Source organism: Tasmannia lanceolata, unplaced genomic scaffold, assembly GCF_043159265.1.
Source record: "Tasmannia lanceolata isolate RefF3 unplaced genomic scaffold, GAP_Taslan_0.1 ptg000012l, whole genome shotgun sequence".
NCBI classification, from domain to species: domain Eukaryota; kingdom Viridiplantae; phylum Streptophyta; class Magnoliopsida; order Canellales; family Winteraceae; genus Tasmannia; species Tasmannia lanceolata.
This window is the reverse complement of record NW_027518689.1, coordinates 46,269,040-46,296,724: the sequence shown is the minus strand read 5'-3', so window position 1 is coordinate 46,296,724 and position 27,685 is coordinate 46,269,040. Positions and strand designations below refer to the sequence as shown.

General features: G+C 40.9%; 3 protein-coding genes across 4 annotated transcripts; all 3 read right to left on the bottom strand.

Moving 5' to 3' along the window:
- Positions 1-1,715: 1,715 nt before the first annotated feature.
- LOC143888877 (uncharacterized) lies at positions 1,716-4,036 on the bottom strand. The gene is made up of 3 exons (XM_077393266.1): positions 3,110-4,036; positions 2,932-3,054; positions 1,716-2,639 (listed from the first exon to the last, which is right to left on the bottom strand). The coding sequence occupies exons 1-3, from the start codon at positions 4,034-4,036 to the stop codon at positions 1,716-1,718; spliced, it is 1,974 nt and encodes a 657-aa protein (XP_077249381.1).
- Positions 4,037-8,457: 4,421 nt separating this feature from the next.
- LOC143888371 (uncharacterized) lies at positions 8,458-15,142 on the bottom strand. 2 transcript variants are annotated; one of them, XM_077392759.1, is made up of 2 exons: positions 13,582-15,142; positions 8,458-8,874 (listed from the first exon to the last, which is right to left on the bottom strand). In XM_077392759.1, the coding sequence occupies exon 1, from the start codon at positions 14,905-14,907 to the stop codon at positions 13,717-13,719; it is 1,191 nt and encodes a 396-aa protein (XP_077248874.1). In that variant the 5' UTR covers positions 14,908-15,142; the 3' UTR covers positions 8,458-8,874; positions 13,582-13,716. The 2 variants fall into 2 exon arrangements, with proteins under 2 accessions (XP_077248874.1, XP_077248873.1); XM_077392758.1 differs by having other exon boundaries at positions 13,585-15,142.
- A 5,785-nt stretch (positions 15,143-20,927) lies between these two features.
- On the bottom strand, positions 20,928-22,118 carry LOC143888876 (uncharacterized). Its single transcript, XM_077393265.1, has one exon. The coding sequence runs from the start codon at positions 22,116-22,118 to the stop codon at positions 20,928-20,930; it is 1,191 nt and encodes a 396-aa protein (XP_077249380.1).
- Between the last annotated feature and the right edge of the window lie 5,567 nt (positions 22,119-27,685).

The following is a 27,685-nucleotide window of genomic DNA, read 5'->3' as shown; positions in this document are numbered from 1 at the left end:
TACCTAATGGAGTAATAAGAGCAGGTTGGGAGCTGTTTTCATCTCTTCGGATCGCGCTCCCTGGAAGCTCCTTCTTAAGGAGTGCCGAATCGAGGTTCCAAGTTGGAACCGGTACCTCGACGGAAGATTCCTGATTCTAAGGTGGTTTCTTTTATCCGATTACAACTTACTAATATTTAAGACAAAGACCTTTTGGATTTTGGATGCAAGTAAAGTGCACAAACGATGTTTAGAAAGAAAAACTGAATTTTGACGGAAGCTCTATGGGTAATCCTGGCAGGGGAGGGATCGGAGGCCTAATTAGAGATAACAACAAAACGATTATTATGTCCTATTCAAGCCCAGCGGGCCAGTGCAATGCAAATGAGGCAAAATCAAGGCTCTACTATTTGGTCTACGGTGGGCTTATGAGAAAAACTTGAGGTCCTTGATAGTGGGAGGGGATTCAACGAATGTTGTTGGATGGGCTTCGGATAGTTTGCGGGGACCGTGGCACCTTTAGAATATAATAGCCGAAGTGCTTGATCTTATAAAGGTCTTTTTTTTTAAGAAGGCAACAGAATATATATATATATATATATATATATATATATATATATATATATATATATATAGATGTATAAACAGAACCGAGATGGTCCTGAAGGAACAAAGAGAATAGAAAGATAGCAATACAATAAGTCAAGGAGGGAGATAGTCAAAGCACTCAAACTCAGCCCGAAAAACGCCTTTCTTGGCCAGGGAGTCGGCATCCGCATTGGCTGATCTCCTGACATGGCGAAAAACTATGGAGGAGAAGCGGCGCCCGAAAGCCAGCAAATAACATTTAAGGAATCCCCTTCGACTATAATTCTGTCGCACTCCAGGCGAGGCATGGAGTGAAGCCCGCTGTGCACGGCTCTAACCTCTGCCTCATTCGAGTCTGCCAATCCAATAGGCCCCGAGTAGGCCCAGAGGACTTCCCCTTTGTGGTTTCTACATAACCCCCCTACTCCTGCCGCTCCTGGGTTGCCGATAGAGGAGCCGTCAAAGTTAAGCTTCAGGGACCCCGGCGGAGGAGGAGACCAGGAGGGGCGGGTTTTCACTTTGGTAGCCGATTCCATACAGATGATTGACCATCCTTCCCAGAGGTCAAAAGCTGAAACAAAACGAAAAAGAGGAAGTATACGGGCCCAGGAGATGACCGCAACTATCACCTGAATATAAATCCAATATGGAGAACTAGCCTTCCCTTCAAAGACACGCGCATTCCTCTCTTTCCACAAAAACCACCATGAGGCTAAGAGACACATCTTCCACAGAATTCTGCCTTTCCTTTTCCAAGGAGCCCATTCCCAACTCTGAATAAATTCAGCCATAGAATTGGAAGGGACCCAACTGATCCCAAACCGAGAAAAGAGAAGACCCCAAATAGATCGAGCAACCTTACAGTGTATAAAGAGGTGGTCTATGGATTCTCCTGCGGATAAACATAGAGGGCAGTGATCCACCAGCCACATTCCTCTCTTCCTCAAGAAATCCATAGTTTGAATGCCGCCCCAGCTAAACGACCACCCAAAGAAAGCAACTCTCGGAGGGCAAGATTGGCGCCAAACCGAGGAGGACACATGCTCCACTAAAGGAGGGATCATGTGGTGATAAAAAGATTTGACGGAGAATATCCCCGACGGATTCCAAATCCAAATTCGACGATCTACGCCCGAAGACTTGATGAATCAAGAGTCCAATAAGGAGAGGAGGGCGCTGTGAGATCTTAACTCCCTAACAAAGAAGGCTCTGCGGAACTTAGGAGCCCACGCCACTTTTCCCTGTTCTCGTACAAAACATTCCGATACACAAGCCTCTTTCTGAGATGAAACGATAAATAAGTCAGGAAACATAACTCGAAGGGGATCAGCCGAGCACCAAGGGTCCTGCCAAAACCGAATCTGATCCCCCCTATATACTCTGTATCGAACTCCAGGAGCAAATAAAGACTTCAACTGCAAGATGTCCCTCCAAACCGTAAGCCCTTTGTTTTTAAAATTATCAACTGATTCCCAATGCCCATGAGATGAACCATACTTACTTTCAATGACCCGGACCCACAAAGAGGAGTGTTCTTTGCCATATCTCCACAACCACTTCCCCATAAGGGCCTGATTAAAACTCTGAACCCTCCTGATACCCAAACCTCCATTTTTAGTAGGCAAGCAGACCATACTCCATTTAATCAGGGATACCCCCTTGGAAGACCCTGAACCGCCCCACAGAAAACGTCTCTGAAGTTGCTCGATGCGCTTAGCAACAGAGACGAGACATTGAAAAAGGGATAGAAAATAAATCGGCATATTGGATAGAACGGCCTTTAGAAGCACCAATCTACCTCCTTTGGAAACCAACCGGCGCTTCCAGGTGGCCAACCGACGCTCGATCCTTTGTATAATAGGAGCCCATAGGGTGTGTTTCGGTCGACCCACTCCGAGAGGAAGACCCAAATAGGTTGCTGGAAAGACATCTAGACCACACCCCATAATTCCGGCGAAAGAGGATGCATCGCTCTCAGAAACATTAATCGCGTACATCCGAGATTTGGTGAAATTGGATCGTTGCCCCGAGACCATCTCATAACAACGAAGCATGGCCTTAAGATTGAGAACCTGGGATATGACCGGAGAACAGAACAGAACAGAAGAGTGTCATCCGCAAACTGAAGAAGCGAGACTTCCACCTTACTATTTCCAATAAGGAACCCTTTATATAGCCCCATGTCACTACCTTTTTTCAGCAGACTGCACAGGGATTCGGCCACGATCAGGAAAAGAAAAGGAGATAGAGGGTCTCCCTGCCGCAAGCCTCTAGATGATTTGAAAAATCCTTTTGCTGATCCGTTGATGAGGACAGAAAACCAGGCGGATGATAAGCAGTTCCGAATCCACCCTCTCCACCTACCCCAAAGCCCATACGACCCATGAGAAAATCTAAAGCGGCCCAATCCACTCGGTCATATGCTTTCTCCATATCGAGCTTGCATAAGATGCCGCCTTCCCCTTTCCTCCGGTAATAGTTCATTGGCTGTTAAGGAACAATCAAGAATTTGACGATTGCTTAGAAAAGCACTTTGACTTACCGAAATAATAGATGGAAGAACCACTTTGATACGGTCCGCCAGGACCTTTGCGAGCACTTTGTAGAGGCTGCCCACCAAGCTAATCGGGCAAAAATCTGATACTTTTGATGCTCCTTCAATTTTTGGAATGAGGACTAGAAAAGTTGCACCCGTCCCTTTGTCGAGGAGAGCACCCTCAAAAAATTCTAGGAAGAATCGAAGAAGGTCCGATTTTACTGTTTCCCAACAAGTCTGAAAGAAAACCAAGCAGAAACCATCGGGACCAAGGGCTTTATCTTTTGCAAGAGAGAACAGTGCTGTTCGGATTTCCTCCTCAGAGAAAGGGATTTCCAATCCGGCTGAGGCTTCCAGGCTTAAACTTGCAAAACAAATGTCTTGAGGGATCGGGCGTAAAATCCCATCAGCGGAATATAAAGATCTGTAGAATGCAATAATTTCTTCAATAATCCGCTCCCGGTCAGATACAATCTCCCCCTCCACTTCTAAGGATTCAATTCTGTTCCTTCGTCTGCGAGCACTGGCTATGGCATGGAAGAAGGCTGTGTTTTTATCTCCCTCCAACAACCACTTGACTCGAGATCTTTGACGCCAAGAGATTTCTTCAAGCATCAACAACTCTTTATGTTCTTGTATTAATCTTCCTTGTTGCTCAAAATCCTCCGCCGATGCCAAACCACTATCGGCCAATGAATGTATCTCCATCAATCTGTCCTCAAGAATCCGCTTCCTACCGTAGTCAACTTCTTTCTGCTCCTTATCCCACTCTTTTAATTTTCCTTTAATGAACCTCAATTTTTTGCCAATAACGACATCGCTGGGACCTTCGAAAACACATTCAGACCACCATCTGACTAACTGAGCCTCCAATAGGGGATTTTCCAGCCAAGCTAACTCAAATCGGAAGGGTGGGGAGCCCCAGGACTCCATTTTAGGAGACAAAAGGATAGGGCAATGGTCGGAGACAGAATGGGGTAGAGCCTGCTGATAAACTTCGGAAAGAACTGCCAACCAGTCGCCCGATAGAAGAAATCGGTCAAGCCGACTCCGGTGCGAACCTCTTGCTCACGTGAAAGATGATCCACCCAAAGGTAAATCTGCTAGCTCATTGATGGCGATAAAATCAGCAAAAGATCTCATGCCCACAGTAATTCGCTGGCCCCCGAGGCGGTCCCTTGATCCTAGGACTTCATTGAAATCCCCCCCGATACACCAAGGAGCGGAGCATAGGCCGCGCATCTGATTTAATTCTTCCCAAAAATAGCACTTCTCAAAGGTGGACAAAAGACCATAGACGCCTGAGAAGAACCAGACTGAACTATCTTCACATTTTCTGAAGGCAACAGAGAGAGAGAAGACTCCTCGCCAAACATCTGAACTGTCCCACAAGACTGAATCCCACACCACCAAGATACCCCATGAAGCTCCTTTGGATGCTAAGAAAGCAAAATTCCAATCAGAGTTGAACCCCATGCTTCTCATATCTATGGTACTGATTTGCTCCATCTTAGTTTCCTGAAGACAAACAACCTCAGGGCGCCGATGTTTAACTAATGCTTTGATTTGAATTCTTTTCTCCCGAGAGCCCAAGCCATTTCTATTCCAGGATAAAATCTTCATCAACAACTGTATTCCGATGAGTTCCTCCCCTCCCTGAAACCAATCTTTCTTCCTTTTTTCTTTCGTTTGAGACCATTGCTATGCGAGCCAGAGTCATAATTGATATCCGATTGAAGTCGCATCAATTCTCTCTCCGTGCGTTTCAGGTTTGCTTCGGAGATGGATTCTGGAGATGACACTCCAGCGACCTCCCGCAATTCTGCCGCCTTTATGCTAGACCTGTATTCCTCAATGGGACCCGGGAATACTAGGCCCAAGTGGGAACTGAGATTCACGGTATGGTCCACCATCAATTCAATCACCTGTTGGGTAGAAACTGGACCAGAGTCATCCCTTGAAGGGACATAATAGAGGTCTGGGGCACAAGGCAGGAACTGGATGTCCGCCTTGCTACACCATCTCAGTGAACGAAGATGGGAGTATCTTCCAAGCGATACCTTGACGAGCGAGCGAAAGGACCACCCCCTAACTTCACCATAGAATAAAGACTTCATACCTCCCCAACCACTATAATCAAAGAGCACCGTCCTTTGCCCCACCCAGCACTGAAGGGTAAAACGGTCCTCTCGAGAGAAAATGATGCACCTACTGTTGGGACTTGGCAGACGATGCCCCCTCAACTGGTTGACCCCAATCTCCTCCTCAGTCTCAGGAGAGGATCGAGTGATGCCCACTGTATTGGATTCGGAATGGAGACTCAGAGGTCTAGAGTTCAATAAATACGGAGAAGAGGCAGCGTCTGGGTTGGAATTGGGAGAAACAAGCTTCAGAATAAAATCAAACGCTGAGAAAGAAGGAGAATGATACGCGGGCCCAACGTCTTTGTCGACCCAACATAGATATTCATACCCAAGACAGATTTGATGAGGCCCAAAGGCCCATACCTCCTCCTTGGTCCCAAGGCCCACCAGTGGAGAATCCCAAATGTCCTCTGAACCAACTCCTCTTTCATCAAATTCCTTTTGACCCGAAGCGGGCACGTGGCTTACACCCACTCGAGGATAGTCCCTGTGATACGGAGAAGTTAAGGCTGAAATAATGTCAGCATAGCTGTTGACCTTAGAGTAAGGAGTATCTGAGGTTGAGAATTCCTGAATAGGCCGATCGACACTGTGCCACCTGTATGATTGTGTGGGACCCGCTTTTTGAAATTCAAAATTTGCGCCAGATGAAATGCTGCTAACCGGCGTCGCTTGCTGCACCCGAGAAGCGGGATGCGAAGGAATCGCCGACTCCACCAACCCGAGGACCCCGACATTTATCTCCGGCACAGAAGGAAAATCTGAGGCTTCATTGATGGCATTGAATGTATCCTGGACAGCATTTATGGACTCTGAGGCTTCATTGATGGCATTGAAGGCAGCCTGGATTGCATTAATGGGATGGTTATCTTCTTCAGCTGCACATACCCCTCCCTTAGCATTATTTAGAGGAGTACCCAACGCCTCTTCCTCAACCAGCTGCCCTACTGGAGAAAGAGAGGAGAGTTTTGCAGAGTTCTGATAGCCTTCATCGGATTCCCGGGAGGCTAGAATCCAGCGAATTGTGCCATCGATAGAGCTTGGGAGAGATAGTTCACTTCCGGGACGACCTTCAGTTATGATCTGCATCCTACCCACTTCATACCCGAAGCCCGCGTAACACGACAAATCCACCTCCACCACCTGGCCTATTTTCCTCCCTATACGCCGAAAATTATCAGCGCACCATGCTTCAGGCGGAACGCCTTCGATTTTCCACCAGGAAGGCTTCCCCTCCTTAGGATATTTTGTATCCCATTTTTGCAGGTCTTCCAAAGGAGAATGGGATGGAGAGCACCAGTCTCTGATTAAATGCGATCGATTAGCGCTCGCAGGGATGGAAATTTGGATTTCAAGAGGAGCAATTTTATACACCACAGCTTCAGTCCCTTGACTGCCATTTCGAACAAGCCAGGCTTCCAACGCATCCAGATCATCATCCCACCCCTCCTTCATCTTCCCCCATAATCCTAAGTCTGCATTACTAATAGACTTAAGGGGGACTACTTCAAGGTTGAAAGCTACCCCATCCGAAGTTGCAGGAAGCAACGGCTCCATTCTAACATTCTCTGCTGGATGCTCTTTTGATTGAGGAAGAAGTCGACGCCTCTCCACCTGATCCGCTCTCTGTTGTTGGTGCCCTGGAAAATTGAAATCCGAACTGGACCAGACTTTGTGACACTTCCAGCAGCTAACCCTCCTTCTAAAATTCCTGAAAGCACATCTGTGACATCGCCAATCTCCCAATTCTCTGCTCTGTCTTTTGTGGAAGACACTCTCCAGGCGTCTTCCCTTCTTGGTTCGGACGGGTAGCCAAGTCGCCTCTTCAGTTCGGTGAAGCCACTTGCTCGGCTCATCTGCCGGCTCCGATCGAAACTGCTGCCCACCTTCTGGAGGAACGCCCAAAAGGCCTGGTTCGGGATTGATCCGCCGAACTTCAAGAGGGGTTAAATTCGCCCCACTGGCCCATCTAGGGCGAACTCCCACCCCACGGCTTACCCTGCCAGAGTTCATAAAGTTCACCAAATCCTCCTCCACTCTGCAAAATGTGTCTCCCACCAAACCGTGGGAATCCCCCGGATTCTGAGTCGGATACCCACGAGGAGACCGAGATGGAGGAAGACACCGAATCTGAGGGATCTGAAGAAGAAGAGGTAGAGGATACGGATGAGGAATCCGATGAGGCCGACGTCTACAACAAAGAGACCTCCGCGTCGGAAACCTCTATATCTGGATCGGAGAGGGATGAGTTTGAGGCGGTAATGGAAAGATACAGATGGGGAGATGGATCGACGGCGGCTACTACAACACCGATGCCGCCAAACTCGGAATCGCTCCGGATCGCGTATCAACCTCCCGAAGATCGTCAAATGAGAGCTTTACCCCCGGCGAGTCCCGAGTCTGTCATTGAGGGAACCTCAGATTCGTCCTCGGAGGAATCGTGACTCGGCCATAGGATGCTATAAGCGGGGGAAGAGCCGTGGAACGTCAGCAGCCGGGGAATTGCTCCGTCGAATCAGGCTCGCCGGAGAGAAGAAAAGGGTTTTTTTTGAGAAAGCCAAGCTACATGGAAAACTTAGGATGTCCTCTGTTTTATATATTCTATAGCGTAAACCCCTCAAAAATCTAATTTTTAGGGTTTTCACCCCTGTAACACCCGACCAAGACGAGGCAACAAACAAACAGATGGAGCTTGATTAAAAGCGGATTCCCCAAATCAGAGGTAGGTTACCTTGACATCTCTTACATCCCTTTCCTGATCTTATAAAGGTCTTGCAGCCAATAAATGAACATCGGAGAAGCACAGCTACCAAGGAGGCAGATTTTCTTGCCAAAGCAGGGGTGCTAAAGGAGGAGACCGTAGTTAACACAATTCTAGTTAGTACAGCTGGTTGAAAATTATATTGGGGTTACATTTATGATTGATGTCTATGGTGTACTCGGATTTATCCAACCATTATTCAATAAAATTGTCAACTTTCAAAAAAAAAAAAAATTCATTTTCTTTTTTTTGGTCAAAACACGATCTCTCATTTATCTAAGATTCAACATCATATGTTTGCCATATATCAAGTGATATCATTGATGAAGAGAACACCGTTCACAGTTATATCTCAATCTAAGCAATTCTACTAAAGAGAATGAATCAACATTACTTGATTAAATAAGTGGATGAACATGCAAAGGAGCCACCCAAATTGGTTCAAGAAAAGGCTCAAAAAGTTAAAATTGACCTGGGAAAAAAATTTATATTACAAAACCATGACCAAATGATTCAATTCTAAATTCAAATCAACACCCAAATCAGTGATCCACTCCCGTGTCTCTGAATCGCCAATTTTATAGTGGTATCACCTCTGACTTTGAACCAGTTGAAAGGGCTGATCATCTTGTTGAGGCTTTGTAGGTAAGTATTTGTAATTCTGATCAAAACTAAAACTGCATATCAACCACCAGACCGATGATTGTAGAACATTTTTAATTCATTAAGGTATTTCCTGAACTCCTTTGTCTTTTCTTTGGTAGATTCCAGCAACACTATTGTCATCTGAAATCGTCTTTCTGAAGATCTCTTCATTTTCGGAATTTCAAGAATTTCAAAAGATTGGGCATCTTCCAGTTCCAATCCTGCAAAGATTAAATTTAAATAGTAAATTAATCATTTCACAGATCCTTGATTGAAGCTAGAATAGCTTGTGTGCCAAAATTCTAAATTCACAAGGAAGTGCCAAGCAGTTTCCTAGATCAGTTTCTAGCAGAATGGCATTCCATACCAATCTGCATAGCCTTTTTTCCCCGAATGAAGACTTATGATCAAGATTCTAGGGGACCGGTTCTGATGAAGCTGTCAATGAGCAGGAGTCGGATACTGGTAGTTGGATACACAGAGACCAGATCGATCTTGTAATTCGAGGTGAGTTTTAGTTGCAGAAACAATGATAAAGGCAAGCATGAACAGTAAAAGGTAGAATTGTGCCTTTTTCAGGAAATTTCTATCAAGGGTTCTGCAGCTGAGCATGGAGAAGTTCAGTTTTGTAACACGCAACTCAAACTCATTGCAACTGCCTCAATCACATATTGAGCATTAACAAGTTAGCTCTCAGCTTCGCTTTGGATGTTTAGTATGAGTACACTTAAAACCACGTCCTAACACAATTTGACACAATCTCAAAACTACAATTAGTCACATCTGTTTTTGGACCTAACCGAGAACCAGAAATTTAACTCAAATGGGCAAATGGAGCTTATTTTAACTTTTTTGAAGGGTAAGCTTATTTTAAAATGAGCGAATTTTAAAATTGGTCCCAATTCAGGCATTTCAACACCTTCCAAGCGACTATGCATGTAGATATCGTTGTCTACTTGCCATTGTTAATCAAAGCTTCAGGCCAAAAGTGGGAAAATCAAATTCTAATTGATATTCAATAGCATATAGTTGCAGATATTGCACTTCAAATGAACAGTGATGCTATAATCATTAAACACAAACTCATGAGTTTGAATCCCACAAATCCACTTCATGTTCACGGTATTAAGCTATCTGGAAAAGTTGGAGATGGCAAAGGCTTCTTTCAACCTTCAAAATGATGTGAAACAAGCATCTTAATGTTGCTATCAAAAGCTAGGCTTTTGTCAGTATAGTAGTTTCGTTATTGTGCTAAGGACATCAAATTGCTTCAACTTTCTATCAGATTGTGGGATTCAATGAATTCCACTCAACTTCAAAGCCTCTTTAGATCTGTTATAAGCACATGGCCTTAAAGATGGAAGACAACAAATTGACAGCATATAAGAACAAAAACTTGTTTACTTCAGTTACAGGTGTTCCATGATACTGATTTTCATATGCACGGTTTCAATACCTCTGAAAAACACAAGGCAACTATTTCAGAAAATCACCACTGACAAATTAGGCTGTATTAGGATCAAAACCCATAAATTTCAAACATGCTAGTGAAATCAAATGCACTCCAATAAACTTCTGTCATTTGTTTGATTTGAGCTCTTCATGATGAGATGCGCGCATGCAAATCCCATACAACAATCACAATAGTGTAACTCTAAGCTCAAGATCGGGATTAAAACTTGAAAATTTCAAGATCTGAGGACTCGGATCCAATCGATCCCAATGAACTCTACTAAAACAGAGATGAGTGAGGATTTTACATTTCCAACGAGTTCCACCAAAAACCTTAGTTGATCAGAGGCAGTAATTTCATGTTTATAGAATTCTACTTACAGGTTTATGGACGATGAGATCCAACACTAAAGATGCATAAAAATGCCACAGAAATCAGCAACCTTGTGATGTATCTTTAACAGGACAGATCTGCACACTTCCTGGGGCTTTCTTCAATCAGCTTTGATTTTCTTCATCAATCTCCACAATCGACCTAGCAAGGGGATGCTAAGATAACGAATTGGAAGAAATCCTTCCTTTTAGCAAGGTAAATGCAGAAACAAGTCGAGCAGCTTGAAAATCAAGCTCGAATCTATTTTTCCTTTACAATTTTCAACAGAATCGTTCTCTCCACTTGGAAGAAACAAACTTTACAAAATCCTTTCTCCAAAATTCAATTCAAAATTACATGTCCAAATATTAAAATTACAATGGAAGGAAAGCTATTTATAGCTCCCTTTACAAATGAAACGTAAATGCAAATGAAACTAAAAGTACTAATCTAAATGAAATCGCAATTAAGTATAACTTGTCTAAACTATCTACTAATTGACTTAAAAAGACATGTAAAAACTCCAAAATGGCTAAACTACACCACTCTACTTGTTTACACTGATGTAAGAAAGAAAATCCTTGGTTAACGAAGCAACTTGGGCTGATGTAGACTTTAATAAGGGGATGCTCCAGCATCACACTCCTTATTTGAAAGAACTCGACCTTGAGTTCCCCACCAGCCCCATTGTTGACGCAGTCCACCCGAATCAAACATGTAGATGATCCTTGCTCTATTTAGGGTGGTATCTCCATAGTAATCACCCATATTTAGTTCTCTTTGCATCATAGCATTCTTCATGTCAAAATGGTGATGTAAGGCAGCCTCATGGTGTATAAAATGAGTAGTGAACAGTCCATGCGAAGATGTAAGGGCATATACCCCATAGAATTCCCCAAATGGTGCAAAAGTTACCTTGTGAGTACCACAAGGTCTTCAATTTCTGTCCTGTGTGTGTCATGGCTGATTTTTTCACTCATTTCTTCCTTCATGCTCCCTCTCTCTTTTTTTAATGGTATTTCTTCATGCTCCCTAATCCATTGGAATCCTTAAGGTCATTCTTACCCTCAATGTCAAACATGAACCAAGCCATTTCAAACTCGGTGTCCTCATTTCCATCCTCATGCTCAAAAACAAAAGTTTCTAAATCAACATGGATCTCACATTCAAGTTCATCATGCTCAGTATACTAAACATAGCTGTCCAAGTCATTGTAACTCAATCAACAATTTTTAACTCAGACACTGAAACAATCCATAGCATTTATGAAAAGATCTACAATTTGGTTCATTTTTCTTTCTTTCTTTCCTTTTTTTTGAATGGAGGAATGTTTCATTAAAAGCCAGCAAAGACCGAGATGGTCAGTACAAGCGAATAAAAAAGAAAGAAAACAAAAGAAGTACAAAGGGCATCCTCTGAGACATAAGAAAAAAGAAGGCATGGAGGCAGGAAATCAAACAGCTCCAACACCTCTCTAGAAACCCCGTCCCTTGCTAACCTATCGTCATCCCCATTTGCCGATCGCTTAACAAGCTTGAAAGATAAATTTGCTTCACCCACTCCATCTAGAATCTCATAAAAAAATCTAGCAAACCGCCACGGGTGAGCATGTGAACCCCTTTGCCATAAGATTACATTGAGAGAATCCTCTTCCACCACCAACTTATTCATACCTTCATTTTCAAGGAGCTTTATTCCTTGGTGGACTCACGCACTTCAGCCTCGCTTGAGTCTGCAAGTCCAATGGGACCTGCAAATGCCCATGTCACTGCTCCAAGCTCATCTCTTAATACCCCTCCAATGCCGGATGGCCTTGGATTTCCAAGACTAGACCCATCAAAGTTAACTTAAACATGTGTTCAGGAGGCTCCCACTTTGTTGGGGAGGAAAGAAGACTCTTGATGTGTCCTTTAAATACACATGCATTTCTCTCTTTCCACAACACCCAGAGTGTAGCTAAAAGAGATACATTCCACAATACCTTTCCTCTTTTTCTCCATGTGGCCGTAGACCATCCCTCCAATAAGTCTATGAGCTTTGCTAGAAAGACCCACGATATTTCAAATGTAGCCAATATACTGCTCCACACCTCTCTAGCTACTTTGCAATGCATAAACATATATTAAATTTCTCCCCCGCCCAAATGCATAGAGCACAGTGATCATAAGCATCTCCCACTGCAGCAAGAAGTCCACCATCTGTATCCTTTCTAGAAGGGCCGCCCAGTCGAATACACAAGCTGATGGTAGAGAGACTTGACCGTAAAAGCTATGATGCATTAATTTTGCTGGTTTCAAGGGAAGTTTCTTTTGAAAGCATCTCTAATAGTTGGCACATAACTGATTCAGGCCCTTCACGGTCTTTTCTGTTGATAAAATTATTTCAAATTCAAAACCAACTTCAGAAATATGATAAAATTATGTCAAATCCAAAACCTACTTCAGAAATCTGGGGATGTAACCTTCTTGGATTTTTATGCAAATTCTTTTTCAATTTAATTTTACAACTTCAATGGAGGATAACGTCATAAATCTACACAAAATATCTCAAAGTGCAACTTTGCTAAGTTTTGGAGTTCAAAAGCAAGTTCAACAAAGTGGATGGAGTTTCTTAACGCTTAAACAAGAATATCTTGTTCACATATGATTTTGAGAGAATATATAAAGCCTTGGAGGTACATTCAAGAAGAGTGTAAAAGAAAAATAGATGGTCAAAGTGTACACATGATAAGATAAAGCAGCTCATTGTTCAAGAAGCAGTGATTCTCACTTGCTTGACTTTGAAGAATTAAAAAGTTGACCTAAAGATCCTGTTCAAAAAAATATTGACCTAACGATGCTTCAGTTTGAGTCTAAAGATTTTTCTGGTGTCAGAATTAGAACAACTTTTAGTTGCTGGGACTTATTTTACTGCATTTAGCCAATCAAAACACATTCGAATTATGACCAAAGACTACACCCACAATTAGTAACATATTCTTCATCAGAGATTTCACCCTAGGCAAGCTAAAAGAGTCTAAAATAAATTAATTGCACTCAAATAACTAAGAACTAACGGCACTGAAAGACAAATATTGCATCAAATCAAGTGTCAGAGGGCAAACCACCATAGTGAGGTACGTCGTGCACTCCAGCCAATGTGTTGTCAGATTCCAGCCAACCAGTTTCTGTTAAATAGAAAAAAATGGCAGAAAACAAACTGAAAATACATATATTTCAAGTGTTCTGTTATGAATACATTACAACTTCTGAAATCCACCCAATTCCTTAGAACCAATGTCTAATACCACAGCTCCAATCATGTTTTGGTATACCCTCTGTATTTTAGGAATTTTCTCTTGATTCTTGATCACAAACTTCTCCATGAAGTCCTTCTCAGTCAATTTCAATACCCGAACCAGATTCAAATCCTTATCAATCAGACCTTCTGACATCAGAATTTGCGTAATCGAACATCTAGGATGAATTCTCTTCTCCAAACTAAGATTCAAAAGATTTGGGTTTCTGGAAATAACCGATGGCTTCCAGCCCATTTTGTTCACAAAGTAATCACACGCTTTCCTAATTTTCTTCTCCGATATACCCATGCACATAGGTTGAGTTTTGAATGCATGAAGTATCTCATTCTCAGACCAACCCTCACTCCTATAAACCTCCAATTTTGCTTCCCAGGTCGATTTGCTTATTACTGACATAATGTTGACTGCTCGGATGAACGTTGATTTTAAGGGATTGTAACCCATCTCCTTAATCGCCATTATATTCTCACTAAAACGATCAGGATTCACCATCAGTGCACTGGGTCGGGTCATGATCAATTTCGAAATTCCCAATTCTGGTACACCATGTTTTTGCAAGGTTGATACATTGGATACCATCAGGTTTTGGAAACCCAAATGAAGAAGACGCGGTGAGCGTCTGATAGCAAAGATAATGTTTTCGTTGGTACGGAGATGACTTCTAAGGAAATCAATGGAAGGCATGGTGCTCTTCTTTAAGCTCCTTTCCAAAATATTTGGGTTTGAATAGAGGATCTTCGCGAGGTTAGAGCCAGAAAGGCCCATATCACGGAAAAACTCAAACTTGGGCTTCAGGGTTTTGTCTGGTTTGGCTAAGAGCAATGAGGGGTACTTGGTAATGAGCTTTGAGATGTGGGTTTTGTCAAAATCATAGTTTTTGAATAAACAAAGGACAGAGTCTGGGTTTTCAGCGGTTTTAATGCTGACTTTCTTGGCGACTAAATGAGCTGCTGCTTCTGATAGGCCACATGAATTAACAAGGTAGGAGATTGTAAATGAGGGTTGGTCATTAGGGTTTGATAAGGTGGAAATGGATTTCAGATATGGGTTTTGAAGAAAATAGAGATGAGTGCTTGAATGTTGTGTGATGCTTATTCCAAGTAGCCTGCTACGAAGAAAATAAAGAGACATTGGTGGAGTAAAGGGAGTTTGATACAGCTTACAGATTAGATGAGGTAGAAAAAGTCTTCCAAGTGAAATGAAATCTGGGTTCCTTCAGATTTTTTTTCTCGTCGACAAGCTCGAGTCTAGATAGATAGTGATGGGCGGGGAAGGAGGAAGAGAGTTGCATGTGTTATGTATTTCTAGGGTTCACTGCTGTGAGGGTCATCCATAAGTTCGTCTAATGGGCCACCTCATTGAATTGGGATTGGGAGTTCAAAACTGATTATTGAACTCAAAATTAAAGGCCCAAACTGATTAATAGACTCAATAAATTAAAAGCAACACTGGCGAATCCGATAATCGGTTTTACGCTTGCAATCAGCTATGAAAATCAAAAACAAAAAAAATTGAGTCCAATAATCAAGATTGGACTCAAAGTTTAAAACAAATACGGCCTTTCGACTAGGGCTGCAATTTGGGTCGGCTTTTACCCGACACACACCGACTTGACAGGAAAATAAGTAAATAGCATGGGTCGGGTTTGTTGGTGGGATTTTCTAAAAGATAGAAATGGTAGAGATGATTCAAGGCGCATAATCGCTTTTCTTAAGATAAATTTCGCCCCAACCAGTTGTGTGCAAAGGGGATCTACGAATTGCCTCCAAGATATAATGAAGCCTTATAGGAAGGTCCTATAAGTATTTGATGACACTTTGCACAATTGGAATCAAACTCAAAACACCTTTCAAGAACTTCAAGCCTTAGAGAAAACACAAAAATTGTTTCTGAAAAACAGTTTTAGTGCACTGTTTAATGAACAAACTATCTTGAAAAACAAGGGAATAAGAGATTGCTAGAGAGAGAAAGAAAGTACAACAATAACTGATTTTTCAGCGTATAGAAAAGACAGATTTCTGCTCTTTTTATAGAGCATTAGATGTCTATCCATTAAGGGAAACATCCCTTCAAAACATCTTTTGGATTGATTTGAATAATGACCATTTGATCACAACTCTTTGTGATTAAGTGTTTTGGATCATCCACAAGGGACAAGGTGTCCCTTGTGTTTGAAAATCATCCATGACTGTTGGGAAGCAAAAGACACGAAAGAAAGTTAAAAAACGGAAGTGAAAAGGCCATGTCCATTTTCTCCCAACGGATAGATTTTCGAACAACCGCGGTCGTCCGCCTGCATGCTTCTGTCAATTTTAATTTTTATGATCCAAAAAACCGCGGTCGACCTCCCACACCTTTCTATAACTCAATTAAGTTTCTAGTAACCAATCAGCGGTCGCTCGGGATACCCCGGTCGACCGGACCTGTCTGAAAATTGTTTTTCTAATTTAAATAAAACTTGTGAAAATTCACATAATTTTATCAACATCATTTTGCAAAATCTCTAACAGGGTTTAGAAATCATGGGTCTTAGGTAGGGCTGGGTTTACGAATCTCGGGTTTTCCTGTAAAAAATTAGACCCGATCCGAGATAATTCTCGGGTAGGGTAGGGTAGGGTTTTGGAAAACCCAACCCACCCGACCCGAGTTGGACCCCTACTTAGGACATTGAGGACCATTGATTTGGAGAGCCCCTAAGTGATTCCCTGTGGTCTGACTCGTGTCCAATGGACTATATTATGAATCAAGAGGGGGTCCAATGGACAGAAATCAACCATTTTCTGCAAAAATGGCCTGGATTGAAAAACAAAAGGAGAGACAAGGAAGTTATCCGTGAATAAACAACTTGCTTTTGTGCTCTTTTGGTCGTTTTCCTAAGGTCCTGTCTTGTTACTTTCCTAAGAGGTGAAGTAAAATGGAGTATACCACACGTGGAGTGAATGTTGAATAAAGTAAGAATAGTATGGAGTTAAAGCAGCTTATTTGGTTGTCAAAAACTAAAAGAAAATAAAGAGTGAAGGTTGAGGTCTTATAAAAGGAGGGAGTTTTTCATTGCAAGTACAAATTTTTTGCTCTTGAAAGGTGAAGAAGGCAAAAGGCTATTCTCAGTGTCACAATTGGGCAAGACAAGAGAAGTCCAAAATGTAGCTTTCCTCGCACTCAATTGTAAACAAAATGAGGGGAAATAGTCAAATCTAACAAATTTTCTTAGGGCTCCGTTTGGTTGCACATAACATATATGGAAGTAGAAGGAATATAGATTCTCTTCACTTTCCTCTTTCTATTGGTTGGAGAGGAAAGTCAAACAGTAAAAAACAACTTGCATTTAGTTGGTGAAATGAATTCAAATGAAGTGAAACAATGGGTGTAGATTCTAGCAATTTTCCGTAGTGTTTTCCAAAGTGAAGCAACCATACGAGGCCTGAGTAGTGTAGTGAACAAACAAGAGTAGAAGCAGAGTAGACTGGAAAATAGGTATTTAGTTGTAAAAAATTATAGCATAGTGAAGGTGGGGGAGCGGGTGTTACTCTCAAAAGAAGGAAACTTTTCTATAAAAGAGGATGTCATTATCAAAACAAGGGTTCAAAATATTATAGTAGAGTGAAGTTGCAGGGTGTCATTCTCAAAAGAAAGAACCTTTTCTATAAAAGAGGCTGTTATTGAAGGGCTCAAGAGAAAGAGTCAATTATCAAAACAAAGGTTCAAAGTGGTTTTCATTTGTTTGGCTCTGGTAGTGCTAAGAGTGCAAGGACTGAAAAGTTATGCCAGGTGGCACAAATCAAGGTTGGGGGCAAAAAATCTATAAGTACAAGGAATCCGTTTTTATGGAGAGAGGTGAGTTGGATAGGCTGATAGTGGAAGGTGACTCCTTAAATGTGGATGCAGGGGACAAGCCCCTACTCCTGGAGAGTCGCAGGTTTCTTTGAGGAGATTCAAGACCGGCTTAAAGGGTTCCAAGTAGGATTTCATCACGTTAGGAGATCGGCCGACAATGAGGCAGTTCGATAGGGGGAGAACCGTGCGAGCTTTGGAGAGATTAAATTTCCTTGCCCATAACTTTCCATCTCCTGCCTTATAGTTGTTTTCTTTTGCCCTTTATTTTGGTTACTTGTAATGACCATCTCGGTCGCCTCTCTTTTTTCAATAAAATATACCCTCATTTGAAGGGAAAAAAAAAAAAAGAGTAATGAAAAGCCTAAAAAATGCACTGGAAGTGACATTTAAGAGGATTTTTAACTATTAACATAAAATGAACTCTCCGGCCAACAAAAGGGGACCATAGTTTACAAGTTAATCAAAATGCATAGACAAAAAACAAATAGGGCCTAAGACCATGTTTGCCAAACATGAAATGTTTTTTTTTCATGGAATATTAGCTTATCAAGTGTTGAGAAGGGTAGGGAGAATGGGAGAGGAAGAGAACTGAGATGGCATGAATGAGGAGATAGATGCAAAGTGAACTAAAAATAGAGGAACATGAAACTCTATTTTGAATAGACGTTTTCCTTTCTCACCCTCTCCCCACTCATGCCCTCTCAATTCTCCCCACCATCATTCCTCCTCGTCCACCACTTGATAAATCAATATTCCTTGGAAAAAAATTTCGCGACTGCCACACATGGCCCGATTATCACCAATTTCACTTGAGGTTTGGGCTATGGCCAGCCACTTTGCGATGCATCAAGTTGAAGGTCCATGGTTGGTACAGTTGGTTTCTTTTATCCCATTACAACTTACTAATATTTAAGAAAAAGACTTTCTAGTTGTTTGGATGCAAGTAAAGTGAGCGAGCAATGCCAGAAACAGAAAAAACTCAAATCCATTCCAGTTGTTTAGATGCCATCTTTCATTTTTCGTGGAAACATGACGTCTCATTTTACTAAGATTCAACATCTTAATTTTGACTCATGTCAAGTGATCATTGATGAAGAGAAAAATGGTCACAATTATATCTCAATCAAAGCAATTCTACCAAAGAGAATGGACTAACAATTATTGATCAGATAGAAGAATGAACAATAAAAAAATCCACTCAAATTCGTTCAAGAAAAGCCTCATACCAGTTAAAACTGATCTGAGAAAAATTTATATTCCGAAAACATGACCAGATGAATCAATTCTAAATCCAAATCAACACCTAAATCAATAATCAGCTTGTCTCTGGCTCGCCAATTTTATAGTGGTATCACCTTCAACTTTGGACCAATTGAAAGGGATAATTATCTTGTTAAGGCCTCTGTAGGTAAGTAATTTGCAATTAAGATCAAAAGTAAAACTGCATTTCATCCACCATGCTATAAGGCAGCAATGTGATTCTTTGGTACAGCTCTGCAAGCATCTGCAGCTATATCATATTCAATGTCACTGGAACAGTTTTAATTCATTATGGTATTTCCTGAACTCCTTTGCCTTAAGATTACATTGAGAGAATCCCCTTCCACCACCAACTTATTCATACCTTCATTTTCAAGGAGCTTTATTCCTTGGTGGACTCACGCACTTCAGCCTCGCTTGAGTCTGCAAGTCCAATGGGACCTGCAAATGCCCATGTCACTGCTCCAAGCTCATCTCTTAATACCCCTCCAATGCCAGATGGCCTTGGATTTCCAAGACTAGACCCATCAAAGTTAACTTAAACATGTGTTCAGGAGGCTCCCACTTTTGCATAACCTTAGGATCCTGTTCTGAGCTAAGACAAACTTACTTCCACCCGTTCTATAGGTCATATGTAGACACAAACCTAAAACAAGGCAGGGCCTTAATCCAAGATATTGATAGAGTTATCACTTTGTTGGAGAGGAAAGAAGACTCTTGATGTGTCCTTTAAATACACATGCATTTCTCTCTTTCCACAACACCCAGAGTGTAGCTAAAAGAGATACATTCCACAATACCTTTCCTCTTTTTCTCCATGTGGCCGTAGACCATCCCTCCAATAAGTCTATGAGCTTTGCTAGAAAGACCCACGATATTTCAAATGTAGCCAATATACTGCTCCACACCTCTCTAGCTACTTTGCAATGCATAAACATATATTAAATTTCTCCCCCGCCCAAATGCATAGAGCACAGTGATCATAAGCATCTCCCACTGCAGCAAGAAGTCCACCATCTGTATCCTTTCTAGAAGGGCCGCCCAGTCGAATACACAAGCTGATGGTAGAGAGACTTGACCGTAAAAGCTATGATGCATTAATTTTGCTGGTTTCAAGGGAAGTTTCTTTTGAAAGCATCTCTAATAGTTGGCACATAACTGATTCAGGCCCTTCACGGTCTTTTCTGTTGATAAAATTATTTCAAATTCAAAACCAACTTCAGAAATATGATAAAATTATGTCAAATCCAAAACCTACTTCAGAAATCTGGGGATGTAACCTTCTTGGATTTTTATGCAAATTCTTTTTCAATTTAATTTTACAACTTCAATGGAGGATAACGTCATAAATCTACACAAAATATCTCAAAGTGCAACTTTGCTAAGTTTTGGAGTTCAAAAGCAAGTTCAACAAAGTGGATGGAGTTTCTTAACGCTTAAACAAGAATATCTTGTTCACATATGATTTTGAGAGAATATATAAAGCCTTGGAGGTACATTCAAGAAGAGTGTAAAAGAAAAATAGATGGTCAAAGTGTACACATGATAAGATAAAGCAGCTCATTGTTCAAGAAGCAGTGATTCTCACTTGCTTGACTTTGAAGAATTAAAAAGTTGACCTAAAGATCCTGTTCAAAAAAATATTGACCTAACGATGCTTCAGTTTGAGTCTAAAGATTTTTCTGGTGTCAGAATTAGAACAACTTTTAGTTGCTGGGACTTATTTTACTGCATTTAGCCAATCAAAACACATTCGAATTATGACCAAAGACTACACCCACAATTAGTAACATATTCTTCATCAGAGATTTCACCCTAGGCAAGCTAAAAGAGTCTAAAATAAATTAATTGCACTCAAATAACTAAGAACTAACGGCACTGAAAGACAAATATTGCATCAAATCAAGTGTCAGAGGGCAAACCACCATAGTGAGGTACGTCGTGCACTCCAGCCAATGTGTTGTCAGATTCCAGCCAACCAGTTTCTGTTAAATAGAAAAAAATGGCAGAAAACAAACTGAAAATACATATATTTCAAGTGTTCTGTTATGAATACATTACAACTTCTGAAATCCACCCAATTCCTTAGAACCAATGTCTAATACCACAGCTCCAATCATGTTTTGGTATACCCTCTGTATTTTAGGAATTTTCTCTTGATTCTTGATCACAAACTTCTCCATGAAGTCCTTCTCAGTCAATTTCAATACCCGAACCAGATTCAAATCCTTATCAATCAGACCTTCTGACATCAGAATTTGCGTAATCGAACATCTAGGATGAATTCTCTTCTCCAAACTAAGATTCAAAAGATTTGGGTTTCTGGAAATAACCGATGGCTTCCAGCCCATTTTGTTCACAAAGTAATCACACGCTTTCCTAATTTTCTTCTCCGATATACCCATGCACATAGGTTGAGTTTTGAATGCATGAAGTATCTCATTCTCAGACCAACCCTCACTCCTATAAACCTCCAATTTTGCTTCCCAGGTCGATTTGCTTATTACTGACATAATGTTGACTGCTCGGATGAACGTTGATTTTAAGGGATTGTAACCCATCTCCTTAATCGCCATTATATTCTCACTAAAACGATCAGGATTCACCATCAGTGCACTGGGTCGGGTCATGATCAATTTCGAAATTCCCAATTCTGGTACACCATGTTTTTGCAAGGTTGATACATTGGATACCATCAGGTTTTGGAAACCCAAATGAAGAAGACGCGGTGAGCGTCTGATAGCAAAGATAATGTTTTCGTTGGTACGGAGATGACTTCTAAGGAAATCAATGGAAGGCATGGTGCTCTTCTTTAAGCTCCTTTCCAAAATATTTGGGTTTGAATAGAGGATCTTCGCGAGGTTAGAGCCAGAAAGGCCCATATCACGGAAAAACTCAAACTTGGGCTTCAGGGTTTTGTCTGGTTTGGCTAAGAGCAATGAGGGGTACTTGGTAATGAGCTTTGAGATGTGGGTTTTGTCAAAATCATAGTTTTTGAATAAACAAAGGACAGAGTCTGGGTTTTCAGCGGTTTTAATGCTGACTTTCTTGGCGACTAAATGAGCTGCTGCTTCTGATAGGCCACATGAATTAACAAGGTAGGAGATTGTAAATGAGGGTTGGTCATTAGGGTTTGATAAGGTGGAAATGGATTTCAGATATGGGTTTTGAAGAAAATAGAGATGAGTGCTTGAATGTTGTGTGATGCTTATTCCAAGTAGCCTGCTACGAAGAAAATAAAGAGACATTGGTGGAGTAAAGGGAGTTTGATACAGCTTACAGATTAGATGAGGTAGAAAAAGTCTTCCAAGTGAAATGAAATCTGGGTTCCTTCAGATTTTTTTTCTCGTCGACAAGCTCGAGTCTAGATAGATAGTGATGGGCGGGGAAGGAGGAAGAGAGTTGCATGTGTTATGTATTTCTAGGGTTCACTGCTGTGAGGGTCATCCATAAGTTCGTCTAATGGGCCACCTCATTGAATTGGGATTGGGAGTTCAAAACTGATTATTGAACTCAAAATTAAAGGCCCAAACTGATTAATAGACTCAATAAATTAAAAGCAACACTGGCGAATCCGATAATCGGTTTTACGCTTGCAATCAGCTATGAAAATCAAAAACAAAAAAAATTGAGTCCAATAATCAAGATTGGACTCAAAGTTTAAAACAAATACGGCCTTTCGACTAGGGCTGCAATTTGGGTCGGCTTTTACCCGACACACACCGACTTGACAGGAAAATAAGTAAATAGCATGGGTCGGGTTTGTTGGTGGGATTTTCTAAAAGATAGAAATGGTAGAGATGATTCAAGGCGCATAATCGCTTTTCTTAAGATAAATTTCGCCCCAACCAGTTGTGTGCAAAGGGGATCTACGAATTGCCTCCAAGATATAATGAAGCCTTATAGGAAGGTCCTATAAGTATTTGATGACACTTTGCACAATTAGAATCAAACTCAAAACACCTTTCAAGAACTTCAAGCCTTAGAGAAAACACAAAAATTGTTTCTGAAAAACAGTTTTAGTGCACTGTTTAATGAACAAACTATCTTGAAAAACAAGGGAATAAGAGATTGCTAGAGAGAGAAAGAAAGTACAGCAATAACTGATTTTTCAGCGTATAGAAAAGACAGATTTCTGCTCTTTTTATAGAGCATTAGATGTCTATCCATTAAGGGAAACATCCCTTCAAAACATCTTTTGGATTGATTTGAATAATGACCATTTGATCACAACTCTTTGTGATTAAGTGTTTTGGATCATCCACAAGGGACAAGGTGTCCCTTGTGTTTGAAAATCATCCATGACTGTTGGGAAGCAAAAGACACGAAAGAAAGTTAAAAAACGGAAGTGAAAAGGCCATGTCCATTTTCTCCCAACGGATAGATTTTCGAACAACCGCGGTCGTCCGCCTGCATGCTTCTGTCAATTTTAATTTTTATGATCCAAAAAACCGCGGTCGACCTCCCACACCTTTCTATAACTCAATTAAGTTTCTAGTAACCAATCAGCGGTCGCTCGGGATACCCCGGTCGACCGGACCTGTCTGAAAATTGTTTTTCTAATTTAAATAAAACTTGTGAAAATTCACATAATTTTATCAACATCATTTTGCAAAATCTCTAACAGGGTTTAGAAATCATGGGTCTTAGGTAGGGCTGGGTTTACGAATCTCGGGTTTTCCTGTAAAAAATTAGACCCGATCCGAGATAATTCTCGGGTAGGGTAGGGTAGGGTTTTGGAAAACCCAACCCACCCGACCCGAGTTGGACCCCTACTTAGGACATTGAGGACCATTGATTTGGAGAGCCCCTAAGTGATTCCCTGTGGTCTGACTCGTGTCCAATGGACTATATTATGAATCAAGAGGTGGTCCAATGGACAGAAATCAACCATTTTCTGCAAAAATGGCCTGGATTGAAAAACAAAAGGAGAGACATGGAAGTTATCCGTGAATAAACAACTTGCTTTTGTGCTCTTTTGGTCGTTTTCCTAAGGTCCTGTCTTGTTACTTTCCTAAGAGGTGAAGTAAAATGGAGAGTATACCACACGTTGAGTGAATGTTGAATAAAGTAAGAATAGTATGGAGTTAAAGCAGCTTATTTGGTTGTCAAAAACTAAAAGAAAATAAAGAGTGAAGGTTGAGGTGTTATAAAAGGAGGGAGTTTTTCATTGCAAGTACAAATTTTTTGCTCTTGAAAGGTGAAGAAGGCAAAAGGCTATTCTCAGTGTCACAATTGGGCAAGACAAGAAAAGTCCAAAATGTAGCTTTCCTCGCACTCAATTGTAAACAAAATGAGGGGAAATAGTCAAATCTAACAAATTTTCTTAGGGCTCCGTTTGGTTGCACATAACATATATGGAAGTAGAAGGAATATAGATTCTCTTCACTTTCCTCTTTCTATTGGTTGGAGAGGAAAGTCAAACAGTAAAAAACAACTTGCATTTAGTTGGTGAAATGAATTCAAATGAAGTGAAACAATGGGTGTAGATTCTAGCAATTTTCCGTAGTGTTTTCCAAAGTGAAGCAACCATACGAGGCCTGAGTAGTGTAGTGAACAAACAAGAGTAGAAGCAGAGTAGACTGGAAAATAGGTATTTAGTTGTCAAAAATTATAGCATAGTGAAGGTGGGGGAGCGGGTGTTACTCTCAAAAGAAGGAAACTTTTCTATAAAAGAGGATGTCATTATCAAAACAAGGGTTCAAAATATTATAGTAGAGTGAAGTTGCAGGGTGTCATTCTCAAAAGAAAGAACCTTTTCTATAAAAGAGGCTGTTATTGAAGGGCTCAAGAGAAAGAGTCAATTATCAAAACAAAGGTTCAAAGTGGTTTTCATTTGTTTGGCTCTGGTAGTGCTAAGAGTGCAAGGACTGAAAAGTTATGCCAGGTGGCACAAATCAAGGTTGGGGGCAAAAAATCTATAAGTACAAGGAATCCGTTTTTATGGAGAGAGGTGAGTTGGATAGGCTGATAGTGGAAGGTGACTCCTTAAATGTGGATGCAGGGGACAAGCCCCTACTCCTGGAGAGTCGCAGGTTTCTTTGAGGAGATTCAAGACCGGCTTAAAGGGTTCCAAGTAGGATTTCATCACGTTAGGAGATCGGCCGACAATGAGGCAGTTCGATAGGGGGAGAACCGTGCGAGCTTTGGAGAGATTAAATTTCCTTGCCCATAACTTTCCATCTCCTGCCTTATAGTTGTTTTCTTTTGCCCTTTATTTTGGTTACTTGTAATGACCATCTCGGTCGCCTCTCTTTTTTCAATAAAATATACCCTCATTTGAAGGGAAAAAAAAAAAAAGAGTAATGAAAAGCCTAAAAAATGCACTGGAAGTGACATTTAAGAGGATTTTTAACTATTAACATAAAATGAACTCTCCGGCCAACAAAAGGGGACCATAGTTTACAAGTTAATCAAAATGCATAGACAAAAAACAAATAGGGCCTAAGACCATGTTTGCCAAACATGAAATGTTTTTTTTTCATGGAATATTAGCTTATCAAGTGTTGAGAAGGGTAGGGAGAATGGGAGAGGAAGAGAACTGAGATGGCATGAATGAGGAGATAGATGCAAAGTGAACTAAAAATAGAGGAACATGAAACTCTATTTTGAATAGACGTTTTCCTTTCTCACCCTCTCCCCACTCATGCCCTCTCAATTCTCCCCACCATCATTCCTCCTCGTCCACCACTTGATAAATCAATATTCCTTGGAAAAAAATTTCGCGACTGCCACACATGGCCCGATTATCACCAATTTTACTTGAGGTTTGGGCTATGGCCAGCCACTTTGCGATGCATCAAGTTGAAGGTCCATGGTTGGTACAGTTGGTTTCTTTTATCCCATTACAACTTACTAATATTTAAGAAAGACTTTCTAGTTGTTTGGATGCAAGTAAAGTGAGCGAGCAATGCCAGAAACAGAAAAAACTCAAATCCATTCCAGTTGTTTAGATGCCATCTTTCATTTTTCGTGGAAACATGACGTCTCATTTTACTAAGATTCAACATCTTAATTTTGACTCATGTCAAGTGATCATTGATGAAGAGAAAAATGGTCACAATTATATCTCAATCAAAGCAATTCTACCAAAGAGAATGGACTAACAATTATTGATCAGATAGAAGAATGAACAATAAAAAAATCCACTCAAATTCGTTCAAGAAAAGCCTCATACCAGTTAAAACTGATCTGAGAAAAATTTATATTCCGAAAACATGACCAGATGAATCAATTCTAAATCCAAATCAACACCTAAATCAATAATCAGCTTGTCTCTGGCTCGCCAATTTTATAGTGGTATCACCTTCAACTTTGGACCAATTGAAAGGGATAATTATCTTGTTAAGGCCTCTGTAGGTAAGTAATTTGCAATTAAGATCAAAAGTAAAACTGCATTTCATCCACCATGCTATAAGGCAGCAATGTGATTCTTTGGTACAGCTCTGCAAGCATCTGCAGCTATATCATATTCAATGTCACTGGAACAGTTTTAATTCATTATGGTATTTCCTGAACTCCTTTGCCTTAAGATTACATTGAGAGAATCCCCTTCCACCACCAACTTATTCATACCTTCATTTTCAAGGAGCTTTATTCCTTGGTGGACTCACGCACTTCAGCCTCGCTTGAGTCTGCAAGTCCAATGGGACCTGCAAATGCCCATGTCACTGCTCCAAGCTCATCTCTTAATACCCCTCCAATGCCAGATGGCCTTGGATTTCCAAGACTAGACCCATCAAAGTTAACTTAAACATGTGTTCAGGAGGCTCCCACTTTTGCATAACCTTAGGATCCTGTTCTGAGCTAAGACAAACTTACTTCCACCCGTTCTATAGGTCATATGTAGACACAAACCTAAAACAAGGCAGGGCCTTAATCCAAGATATTGATAGAGTTATCACTTTGTTGGAGAGGAAAGAAGACTCTTGATGTGTCCTTTAAATACACATGCATTTCTCTCTTTCCACAACACCCAGAGTGTAGCTAAAAGAGATACATTCCACAATACCTTTCCTCTTTTTCTCCATGTGGCCGTAGACCATCCCTCCAATAAGTCTATGAGCTTTGCTAGAAAGACCCACGATATTTCAAATGTAGCCAATATACTGCTCCACACCTCTCTAGCTACTTTGCAATGCATAAACATATATTAAATTTCTCCCCCGCCCAAATGCATAGAGCACAGTGATCATAAGCATCTCCCACTGCAGCAAGAAGTCCACCATCTGTATCCTTTCTAGAAGGGCCGCCCAGTCGAATACACAAGCTGATGGTAGAGAGACTTGACCGTAAAAGCTATGATGCATTAATTTTGCTGGTTTCAAGGGAAGTTTCTTTTGAAAGCATCTCTAATAGTTGGCACATAACTGATTCAGGCCCTTCACGGTCTTTTCTGTTGATAAAATTATTTCAAATTCAAAACCAACTTCAGAAATATGATAAAATTATGTCAAATCCAAAACCTACTTCAGAAATCTGGGGATGTAACCTTCTTGGATTTTTATGCAAATTCTTTTTCAATTTAATTTTACAACTTCAATGGAGGATAACGTCATAAATCTACACAAAATATCTCAAAGTGCAACTTTGCTAAGTTTTGGAGTTCAAAAGCAAGTTCAACAAAGTGGATGGAGTTTCTTAACGCTTAAACAAGAATATCTTGTTCACATATGATTTTGAGAGAATATATAAAGCCTTGGAGGTACATTCAAGAAGAGTGTAAAAGAAAAATAGATGGTCAAAGTGTACACATGATAAGATAAAGCAGCTCATTGTTCAAGAAGCAGTGATTCTCACTTGCTTGACTTTGAAG